The sequence below is a fragment of the Gymnodraco acuticeps genome, unplaced genomic scaffold, assembly GCF_902827175.1.
Source record: "Gymnodraco acuticeps unplaced genomic scaffold, fGymAcu1.1, whole genome shotgun sequence".
Classification (NCBI taxonomy): Eukaryota; Metazoa; Chordata; class Actinopteri; order Perciformes; family Bathydraconidae; genus Gymnodraco; species Gymnodraco acuticeps.
The window spans coordinates 143,737-155,878 of record NW_022990600.1 but is presented as its reverse complement, the minus strand read 5'-3'; the positions used below and the strand labels follow the sequence as shown (position 1 = coordinate 155,878).

At 44.4% G+C, this 12,142-nt stretch overlaps 1 protein-coding gene across 1 annotated transcript; it reads left to right on the top strand.

Moving 5' to 3' along the window:
- The first annotated feature begins 8,901 nt into the window (after positions 1-8,901).
- Positions 8,902-11,777, top strand: LOC117554485. Its single transcript, XM_034228939.1, has 4 exons — positions 8,902-9,455; positions 9,677-10,645; positions 10,725-10,895; positions 11,391-11,777. The coding sequence occupies exons 1-4, from the start codon at positions 9,003-9,005 to the stop codon at positions 11,775-11,777; spliced, it is 1,980 nt and encodes a 659-aa protein (XP_034084830.1). The 5' UTR covers positions 8,902-9,002.
- The last annotated feature ends 365 nt before the right edge of the window (positions 11,778-12,142 follow it).

The window sequence follows — 12,142 nt, the reverse complement described above, 5'->3', positions numbered from 1 at the left end:
AGCCTCTCCCCTTAACTCCTAACAGTCATCATCATGGTGACGCTCAGCCTCTCCCCTTAACTCCTAACAGTCATCATCATGGTGACGCTCAGTCTCTCCCCTTAACTCCTAACAGTCATCATCATGGTGACGCTCAGCCTCTCCCCTTAACTCCTAACAGTCATCATCATGGTGACGCTCAGCCTCTCCCCTTAACTCCTAACAGTCATCATCATGGTGAAGCTCAGCCTCTCCCCTTAACTCCTAACAGTCATCATCATGGTGACGCTCAGCCTCTCCCCTTAACTCCTAACAGTCATCATCATGGTGATGCTCAGCCTCTCCCCTTAACTCCTAACAGTCATCATCATGGTGATGCTCAGCCTCTCCCCTTAACTCCTAACAGTCATCATCATGGTGACGCTCAGCCTCTCCCCTTAACTCCTAACAGTCATCATCATGGTGACGCTCAGCCTCTCCCCTTAACTCCTAACAGTCATCATCATGGTGATGCTCAGCCTCTCCCCTTAACTCCTAACAGTCATCATCATGGTGACGCTCAGCCTCTCCCCTTAACTCCTAACAGTCATCATCATGGTGACGCCCAGCCTCTCCCCTTAACTCCTAACAGTCATCATCATGGTGACGCTCAGCCTCTCCCCTTAACTCCTAACAGTCATCATCATGGTGACGCTCAGCCTCTCCCCTTAACTCCTAACAGTCATCATCATGGTGATGCTCAGCCTCTCCCCTTAACTCCTAACAGTCATCATCATGGTGACGCTCAGCCTCTCCCCTTAACTCCTAACAGTCATCATCATGTCAACCACAACACAGAGAAATACTGATAGCAATGTGTGTGTAGTTGTTGATACATTGCTGACAGAGGGAATTACATTTGAATACAGATTTAAGAAATGTCAGTTTTTGAGCATGTCATAAGCATGTTTTATCTTGACTATATTACAACTAAATTATAATAAAATAATATAATATTTATATTATTGAATTGATTATGATTATTATTATTAGTAGAAGTAGTTTATTTGCATTCATTATATTTTAATCTTTTTGAGGCTAGTATTTGGCAGGAAATGCAGACGTACATGCACATTTACCATTTACCTCACTGTATACTGTTGATACTAATAATAAACAGGAATTATATTTGCAAAGTACTTTGTTTCCAAAAAAATGTGTTTCACTCCTGTCGGTTGGGGGGGGGCCTCATCTCACAATGTCGCTTGGAGTCCCAAGTTGGCCAGGGGCGGCCCTGGACAGATGTGTTCATGACCACTTATATATTTATTACTTTTAATTCATTCACAGTGCGGTATAATGAGACAATAACAGGCTACAGATGTGGACACACACACACACACACACACACACACACACACACATATTTATATATACAATTTTAGAATCAAACAGAGCACTCTCATAATAACGTAACACTATCAGAGACTGGATATACCCCCCCCCCCTCTCTGGTCACTACAATGAGGAAAATAAATTACGGGCCAAAAGTTTTATTTACAAGTTTTAAAAGAAAGCAGAGGACACCAAACCAACTGAGACCTGTCTGTCCGCTGCATCTACGCACACACTGTACAACACACACACACACCTACACTACACACACACACACACACACACACACACACACACACACACACACACACACACACACACACACACACACACGCACATACAGTTCCTAAAACAGGCTACAGCCGTTGTGTATTTCATTATGTGAAGCACTCAATGGTTTTAGAAAAATATGGAGTCTTTGTTTGTAGATATCTACTAAACTAAAGCAAATAAAGAGAGTAGGCCTGTTATACTAAGTGATATATATTACACACACTGTTCTGCTTTCTGCACGGACCTCACAGCTGTTCTCACTGTAAACATCGCGTCCAGGGATGCATGCAGAGTAGTGATGTGTCGGTCGCGAACATGATGTGTTCGCGACCGACACATCACTACTCTGCATGCATCATCTTTGAGCCGGCTCTTGTAAGTGAACGAGCCGGGTTTTTTTTGCGGAGGGATCTAGATCGGCATGAAGGCACATTGTGCAATGTGCACATTATCCCGCTTATTACATGGCCACATTCTCAACAAAGTAACGACATGACTCCCAATATTAATTGAAATGCTTTTATGGATTTAGAAAATGATTCTTATCAAGCTCCACATTTGTGGAATCAGCTTCCAGTTTGTGTTCGGGCGGCAGACACCCTATCCGTTTTTAAGTGTGCGCTTAAGACCTTCCTTTTTGATAAAGCTTATAGTTAGGGCTGATTAGATTCAGCCCCTAGTTTTGCTGATAGGCTTAGTTTGTCGGGGGACATCTTACTTCTTCCTTCTCTCTGTCTATACCTGTGTACTCTCATGTTCCCATTAACCCAGCTTCCCCAAATGTCTTTCTTTTTGGTGTCTATATACGCCGGGATCCGGAGTCATGGATGATCCTGCGCTCCTCTGTCCTGGATCGCGAGCCCTGGATCTTGAGTCGTGGCTGTGGTCCTGGATCATAGGTCCTGGATGGATATCCTCGTGGATTCATCTTCCTATTATACACACATGCATTTCCAAACATTTGGTCTACCTATGTTGTAAATGTATTATCTTTTCAATTTACACACGGCATCTATTGCACGTCTGTCCGTCCTGGGAGAGGGATCCCTCCTCTGTTGCTCTCCCTGAGGTTTCTCCCATTTTTCCCTTTAAACTGTGGGTTTTCTCCGGAAGTTTTTCCTTGTACGATGTGAGGGTCTAAGGACAGAGGGTGTCGTATTGTCATACTGATATTTTGTACAAACTGTAAAGTCCACTGAGACAAATGTAACATTTGTGATATTGGGCTATATAAATAAACATTGATTGATTGATTGATTGATTTTATTGATTTAAAAATAGTTGTATGTATTGATTTAAATTGAAATGCATCCGCTAAGAAAAGTAGTCCGTTGTTACTGTTTGAACTAACGTAGCAACGGCAGGAACTGCTTCGATAGTGTTTTTGAGGAGCTTTTTGATTACAGATTTGAAAACATCGTTGCTTGCTTTAAAGGTAGCACACTTCATGATGTCAAACCTTGGGAAGTATCTAGATATCCCTGCCCTAATGCCAAAGGAACTGCACACTGAATATGTGTCGCCGTTTGATGTCTGTGTCTGGACCGCTGCGTATAAAGGAGGGTTTCTGCCCCGTTACTTCTCTTCTTACTTCTATAAGAATAAAACACGGAGGACGGAGATCTCTTTTCCTCCCCCTCTACAGACAGCCCAGCAGCTGATCTCAGAGCTCCCCTCTCCTGCAGGGGGCGTGGTCAGCTGCAGCTCACAGAATCGGCCCGTCTACACTACAGGCGTCGAAAAAGCTTGAAGCTGGGCGTGTCTGAGGCTTGGCGATTTTTTGCGAGCAACGCGACCAACAACCAATCACATGAATCTCCCGCCCCCGACATACAAAGCAATAGCAATGTTAACACGAAGTAAACTGGATATAAAATCCCCAAACAGGCGAAAACCTACCAGTTTCATCCACTGTCTCTGCCACCTCCCTCCATGCCTCGCTCCTCCGGTTTGTATCCCGGTAGATGAACAGAGACTGATCAAACAGCACCGGGTGATTCACTACCGCTATAATGAATTTTCCCTCCATTTTTTTGAATATGAGGAAATGACCTGCGTAGCCTCTCCCAGCATACACGCGGTTTGATTGGCTCGCTTGTACTGGCAGATTTGCATAAACGGGATTTCATTGGCTGACGCCTTCGCCAGCTTCGAGCAAGCATCGAGCCTCAAAAGTTGAACATTGTTCAACTTTTGACGCCGATCGACGCTCACGATTCTTGCAACGCCTTGCCATGCTACCCACAATGCAGTTCGGCGAAGTTTGAAAATATCCTACGTCACCCCATTCAAATGAATGAGCGAAGCGTTGAAAGCATTTTTTGACGCCTGTAGTGTAGACGGGCCGTTACACGGGTCTGTAAATGCAATGAAAACAATTGGCCACAGCAAATCATTTATATTAAACATGTAATTTTTACTTTAGAATACTTCAGTACAAAGGATGTATTGAATAATTTAAGTGATATATGTGTACACATATAAATCATTGGTCAAAACAGGGCTACATTTGATTGAATTAAAAGGTATAATATGTGGTAAACTGAAGAGCCGTTTGGGAGCCGAAAGAGCCGGCTCTTCTTGGTGAGCCGAGCCAAATGATCCGGCTCACCAAGAAGAGCCGGAATGCCCATCACTAATGCAGAGCTGTCATTGGCTGAGATAAGTCTGGCCGTCCGTCACGACTCTTTGAAACATCTCTGTTCCCGGAAATGCATCCACGAAGGAGCCGTGGAGGACCCATCAGTGTCTCCTCGGTTAGAGCTCCTCCAGAGAGCCTCCTCTCTCCTCTCTCCTCGGTTATAGCTCCTCCAGAGAGCCTCCTCGATGCTCGATCCTCGAAGTGCATTTAGAGAAATGAGATAGACAACATCCGGTTTCACTATGAGTGGTCGCATTTTTTTCGAGAGCTCCCGCTTTGGCGGTTATTCCTCACGATTTTTTACATATTTCATCCTCCTGACAATATGGATTATGGACTCCTACCTCAACTCATCAATGAGGCAACATCACTTAGAGAAGGAGAGTAATGAAAGCGGGGATAAAATGAACCACAATGACTTTTACCTTCTCAACGGCTGGGAAAGGAAACACCTCGCTTTTGGAAGTGCAAGCATTCATGCATTATTAACTGCAAACCCGACGCGAAAGTACTTACCCCCGTCAGGCAAACTAGACCGAAGAAGTATGATCGTCTTGGTCTTATTGTTAGCGGGAGACATCCATCTGAATCCGGGCCCGGTGCAGACAAGAAGCCAGTCCTGCAGGCTCGAGGAGCTAGCATCTCAATTAGCATCAGAACTAGCATCTCTTCCGCTGCAACAACAACTACGCGACGACATCAGAGACCGTGGAGACAGCGGAGACCAAGGAATACACGGAGACTTCGAGATTCCCCCGGGGACGCCTCGGCAGACAGACACGCATGAGGCAGTGACGAGAGGAAGAGAACCGAGATCCGAGGGAACAAATATCCGCCATGTTGTTAGCCACTATGCTAGCATATCAACGGCTAAAGCTACAACGGAGCCTCCTCCCCACCCCCACCCCCACCCCCACCCCCACCCCCACCCCACCACGACAAGCCGGTTGCTGTAACGGACAAAGACAAATATCTGCAAGCTGACGACATTGTGCATTTAAGCAACAAAAATGGACTACATATTTTTCATCTGAACACTAACAGCCTGAGACACAAACTGGCTGAACTCAGGCAGCTATTCATGAACGGTAAGGCAAGCATATTATGCTTTTCTGAGACCAAATTGGACAATTCCATTACAGATTCAGAGATTGAAATTGAAGATTATCTTGTAGTGAGAAGGGACAGGAACGTGAATGGAGGTGGTGTCTGCATGTACATACATAAAGACACCAATTTCAAAAACCGAACTGACCTGCATCATGAAAATATTGAATCTGTGTGGGTTGAAATTCTTTTTGACAATGCTAAATCTGTAATAGTCGGGACAATCTATAGACCACCGGAACAGAGTGACTTGTATGATACATTAGATGGGTGTTTGGCTGATGTGGGGGATGTAGAGACAATTATTATTGGAGACTGGAACACGTATATGCAACGTAAAGACACGTCCGTCTTCAAGTCCTTCAGTAGGATTTGTGATCTGCACGGCTTCAGCCAGCTAATCACCCAACCCACCCGGGTATGTGAAACAACACAAACTACCATTGATCTCATTCTGACCTCTGACAAGTCCAGGATCTCCAGTAAAGGGGTTATAGCATGCGGGTTAAGTGATCATTATATGATATTCTGTACCCGCAAAAAGCTAAAACAAAGGGCCGGCTGTCACAAAACAGTCATATCTAGAGACCTCAAAAACTACTCTAGCGAGGCCTTTAACCTAGAACTGGAGAGCCTGGACTGGTCAGAGGAGCTCAGTGGTACACAAGTTGAAGAAACATGGCTTGGTTTCAAAAACAAATTCTCTGCAATACTCAATGATTTGGCCCCCCTAAGAACAACCAGGGTAACACATCGCGCTGAGCCGTGGATGCACTCCGGCATACTGACCGCCATGAAAACCAGAGACAAAAAATGCTCTGAGTTTCATAAAAGTCAGTCAATGCTTTCCAAAAGCACGAGCAGTGAACTCCAGGCCCACGTGACTGAACTCAAAATTGAAAGAAACAGACTAAGAAATTACGTAAGCTCCATGATCAAAACTGCCAACAAGAATTTCATCAATGTCAAAACTGAGGAAAACAAAAAGAAACCCCGTGAACTTTGGAAATTACTCAATAACCAGCTTGGCTGCAGTAAAAAACTCAAAACGAGATTTTCTAACTGAAACATAAAGACAGATAACAGGCTCATCACAGACAAACTGGATGTGGCCAAGTACTTGAACATTTTTTTCACAAACATAGCCACAACTCTTGTAAATAAATTACCCTCCCACTCGGGGCTTTTTGGAGTAGATCACATCATGACCTACTACAAAAACCTAGGGGTACGCAAAGATGATTTCAGTCTAGCAAGGGTAACAACAGCAGAGGTACTCATTAAACTGAGCGCCCTCCAACCTAACAAGGCCACTGGCCACGACAATATCCCCTCCAAATTCCTCAGAGACACAGCAACCGCCATCTCACCAGTCATAGCTCACATAATTAACCTCTCCATAAAACAGGGAAAAGTACCCAAAGACTTCAAAATTGCAAGAGTAACCCCCCTGCACAAAAAGGGCAGCAAATTGGACCCAGGCAACTACCGCCCTGTTTCTATACTTACCTCCATCTCGAAAGTAATGGAAAAAATAATATGAACAGGTCGAAAAGTACCTCGCGGAAAAGAAACTAATCTATGAATTTCAATCTGGCTTTAGAACATCCCACTCCACTGACACATGCCTTCTTTATTTGAGCGACCACATCAAACAAGAGGTGGACGAGGGCAAGTACTGCGGCATGGTGATGCTGGACCTACAAAAGGCTTTCGACACTGTCAATCACCCCATTCTGATTGACAAGCTAAAAGCAATTGGTTTTGATAAACTATCGGTGAGCTGGATGCAATCCTACCTGGAGGGGAGAGAACAGATGGTGGAGGTAAATGGTACTCTGTCCCCCCCCCCTCCCAGTGAGCTGTGGTGTTCCACAAGGAAGCATATTAGGTCCGTTACTGTTCCTAATTTATGTAAATGACATGTCATCAGCATGTGACTGCAACTTGTTCCTGTTCGCGGACGACTCAGCCCTGCTGGTCTCTGACAGGAACAGGTTGCAGGTTGAAAAAACCCTCAGCTCCGAGCTCAGCAGAATCTGCATCTGGCTCGCCGATAATAAATTATCATTACACCTGGGTAAAACAGAGTCCATTCTCTTCGGTTCGAAACATAATCTCAGCAAATCCGACGACTTCTCAGTGGCAGTGGGCGACATTATTGTCACAAGTAAGAAGGAAATTACATACCTAGGATCTATTCTTGAGGCAAACCTCTCCTGTGACAAAATGGCATCCAATGTAATAAAAAAAGTCAATCAAAGAACTAGATTCCTATACCGGATCTCCTCTGGTAAACAAAAACACCCTGAAGACTCTGGCAGGAGCACTCATTCAAGGGTACTATGACTATGCTTGCACGTCATGGTACCATAGCACCTCCAAGGCGCTAAAAATAAAACTTCAAACATCGCAAAATAAACTGGTCAGACTACTGCTTGACCTTTCATCTAGAACCCACCTCACCTCTGCCCACTTTGACAACCTAGGATGGCTTAGAGTAGACGACAGAGTACAGCTACTTGCAATGGGCCTGGTCTACAAGATCCACTACACCTCTATGGTACCCATGTACATGTCAACATTCTTCCCAAAGGAATACCATGATCATAACACCAGAGGGAGCTCCACAAATCATGTGAAACCCAGATTTGGCACAAAAAAGGGGGAATACACGTTTCGCAATGATGCCACATCAAGGTGGAACGCTCTTCCCACAACTGTAAAGGAAAGTAAAACTATACTTACCTTCAAACCCTCTCTTAAAGAGCACCTTCGGGGGAGAGCATTGCAAAACTGGCCCCGGTAATGGTACAAATCTCAACCTGTCGTTCAATGGACAGCTTCCCCCCCCCCCCATCTATGTATATACTCGCATTTTAGACTCTGTTACTAACTGTATATCTGTAGACTTGGTATGTCTTAAATGTCCGGTTAGGATGTATTAGAACGAAATCTAAAATGAAAATTGTAAATAAGCCATCTGTATGTCAAATATGTCTTATATGTCTTAAATGACATGATGAATTGGAAATGGGGGACCCTGATGTAAACAAGACGAAAGTCTTTCTCTGGTCTGCATCCCCTTAACAATTGTATGTTTTGAGCTGTACTGTACTGTACCCAATATACAAGCTGTTAATACACTTTTCAATCAATCAATCAGATGTCCTTCAACATGGCGAGCTGAAATTAATTTCCGGGTCAAGAGGACCGAGGAGTCAAGGAGTCGAGGAGGGGGATTTGATGAAATGAGAAAGTGCCACTGATGGTTCTTCCACGGCTCCTCTGCTCGCATCTCCTGTGGGCGGGACTAAGACACGAGGATAGGAGTCGAGGGGGGGAAATTAGATAATTGAGAAGCCTTCAATGTCTGCTGTTTGAGGCTTCTTGCAGCTTCTTTTTAAAGGGAAATGGAAACACTTTTCAAACTGCTTTCCATGCGACAATATTCCCATTAGGAAATGTATTTATCTAGTCTATTTCCAATGTAAACGATCGAGATACGCAAATTTATTTTTTGAAATACGTGCCTAATGACCTTGGGCGCTTCCATTGCTCCGGGACTTTCCCAGTGACGTCACTGAGTGGGTACGGCTTCCTGGGCCAAAGCTCAATAACAAACAACATGGCGGGCAATGCACCAGTAGTTTACATTAAAAGAAAACGGTCGTCGTCAGGAGTTTATTGTATTGCCCCAGGCTGCACAAATGGATTTTATACGAAGAAGGAAGAAGTACATTTCCATAGGCTGCCACTAACGGATGAGAAGCTGCTCAAAGCATGGGTTATTTCCATGAAACGGTCCGATCCGCCGCTGAATCACTACGCACGTGTGTGCAGCGAACACTTTAAAAATGACGATTATGTCCACAAAATGAGGTTTGATGAGTCTGGATGCCTGGTTCAATACAAAACATCGGATTTGAAGCCAGGATCTGTTCCCACAATATTCGATTTCTCAACGTATGCAGTCGGGAACACCGACCGTCCCAGCACGTCGGCCGAGCAAGACAATGACAGTGTCAACAAACGTGAAGTTCGAGCCACCAAACGAGTTGCTTCAGCTGCCGAGAGAGAGGTAAATATTGCAGCACTACCAGATTACTAGCTCACACATGTATTTACTGACACAGTGTGACCTTATTAATTAACGCAATCACGTCCAAACTAAATGGTAGCTATTATTATGACGTACAATGGAGAATTGGGAGAATTTTTCCGGCCAACTTATCATAGTTATGATTTTGAATATTTCTAGTTCACCTTAACCTGTAACATATTTATATTGTTTTGTTTCAGGTCAAACGAGCTGTCCATACTGCTGCAGGGTTGTTGTCCTGTCAGACAGAAGATACATCCTGCATAGGTGCTGATGATGCAAGTGATGATTCCCAGGTACTGGAGGCACACACAACTAAACGTGGGCAGTCAGTGACTGTGGCCACACAGACGGAACCACTGGAACCATGCCCGTGTAAAACTGTGACTTTGGTGAGTGTGCAGACTGGGACCGATGACATCAACAACAGTCAGTTGCTCAGTCATGATCATCCATATTGCGTCAGCAGGGACATTGCTGGTGGATCCGCCACACTGGCACCTGCAGATGCAATGGCCAAAGCACCACCGAGTCCAACACCTGATGTGTCAATGCCTGAAGAAGATGCTTCCAGCTCTGGGGAGAGCATTCCAGGGACTGAGTCTTCTTCGTCGGACTACAGCCCTACTGAAGATGACATTATACAGAATGACAGCGAGGATGATGGAGAACATTCAGTGGATGGCGGAGAAGATCCAGTGTCAGACAAAAAATATCTGGTATCCCATGCACAACCGATGAAGCTGTTTTGTGTATGCGGAAAATGTGTGATCAGCAGGCCGTACTGTTCAGCCAAAGGCTTTGGACTGACAGTGAAAACTGACTGCATAGATGGCCATGAGTTTGTGTGGACTTCTCAACCCCTCTTAAATGGCACAATGTCCTGCAACCTGTTAGTGCCAGCCGTGATTTTCCTGACTGGAAATGCTTATGGCCCATTTTCTGAGATATGCCAGTGTCTGGGCCTGGAATCACTCTCGACAAGACACTGCTGTAACATCCAGAGAGTGTATGTGCTGCCGGAAGTTACCAGTGTCTGGAACTTGCATAATGAGGCAGTGATGGCAGCAACTGGCGATCAGGTTGTCACTGTGTCAGGCGATGGGCGATGTGACAGCCCTGGTCATTGTGTTACGTTTGGAACGTACACCATGCTTGATATCAAACCCGTGTGATAGAAAAACCCGTGTGATAGAAATTGAAGATGTTGGCTTTATTAAATTAAATTTATGGTAAATATCTTTTCAGGATCACAATGTGACAATTTCCATACTAGTCACAGACTTCCACCCTGCAGTGCAGAAGATGCTACGTGACAAGACCATCAAGCATGAGTTTGACTTGTGGCACATTGTGAAAGGTGTGAAGAAGCGGATGCTGCAGAGCAGGAATACCGAGCTGAAGGAGTGGGTGCGCATGGTATCCAACCATCTTTGGTACTGTGTGTGTACATGTGATGGTGACGCGTTACTGCTGAAGGAGAAATGGACATCCATCCTCCATCATATCATCAATGTTCACGAGTGATGCTGAAGTGTGAACACGAGCCTTATTCTGAAGAGGATGGGAGTTCCCGACGTTGGTTGGAGCGTTCATCCGAGGCCTTTGGCACTCTACAGAAAGTGGTCATGGACAAGAGACTGTTGAAAAAACTAGATAAGGTATTGTCTTAATTGCCCTTCTTCATTTATATATTCTGGCCTTATAAATTCACCACAAAGCAGTATATTTATCTAAAGAGAATATATTCAACGGATGTAGCCCTGAACAAACAGTAAAATATGAAATTGAAAATATTTAATAAAAAGAAAATACAAACACATGCATAATTAATATCAGTATTTGAATTATCCACCAACTACAGAAGGGATCCATACTGGCGAGCTGGAGAGCATCCATTCTTTGTATACAAAGTACGTTCCAAAGCGCAAGAAGTTCACGGAGGAGAGCTTTCAGGCACGCCTTCGCCTCGCCGCATTGGATCACAACCACAACATCGACCGTGAGCAGGCACAGACCAAGAAGGGGGCACTGCAGTTCAAACTGCAGTACTCAACGCCTGCTGGAGGATATGTGGTGAAGGCGATGAAGACACCAAAAAGCTACAACTTCCGAAGAGACATCATGGTAGGGGTAGTCGAGAGGTGTTTATCAGCATCGTCCATGAGGTCCGAACTTGCAGAACACCGTCATACAGATGCAGAGAAGGAGAAAAGGACGCTTGGTGCGCATAAAGGCCTGGTAAAACCATCGAAGGAGGATGCTGTGGCACACCACCTAAGTCGATTTGTGAACAAGTAATGTCGGTCTCTATGTGTCTGTCGTATATATGAAGTCAGCCTGTGGGGCTCAATGTGTCTGTGGTGTATGAAGCTTAGTCAACCTGTGGGGCTCTGTGGCAAATAAATAAAGGACGTCTATGGCTGAAGTAATATATGCTGGTAGTATTTGTATATTATTATTTGAAGGGTAAAAACATAGTTTGGTTCAGGAAAATGGTCTTTATTACTTTATGAACATCGAGCACTGAAAAACATTTGTAGAATCTAGTGAGATACATGTATATGCTTGATAATATAAGTTGTAAATACTGTTCTGATATATCAAACATTGTATGAATGGTTCCATTATCAAAGTAGAATTTTCTTCGCTAGCCTAAATATCAC

Excerpts from the sequence above, each read along its gene's own strand:
- LOC117554485 (XM_034228939.1), top strand. The coding sequence starts at position 9,003 with ATGGCGGGCAATGCACCAGTAGTTTACATTAAAAGAAAACGGTCGTCG. Across the intron at positions 9,456-9,676 it reads CTTCAGCTGCCGAGAGAGAG|GTCAAACGAGCTGTCCATAC; the intron begins GTAAATATTGCA and ends GTTTTGTTTCAG. Across the intron at positions 10,896-11,390 it reads TGAAGGAGTGGGTGCGCATG|TACGTTCCAAAGCGCAAGAA; the intron begins GTATCCAACCAT and ends TTGTATACAAAG.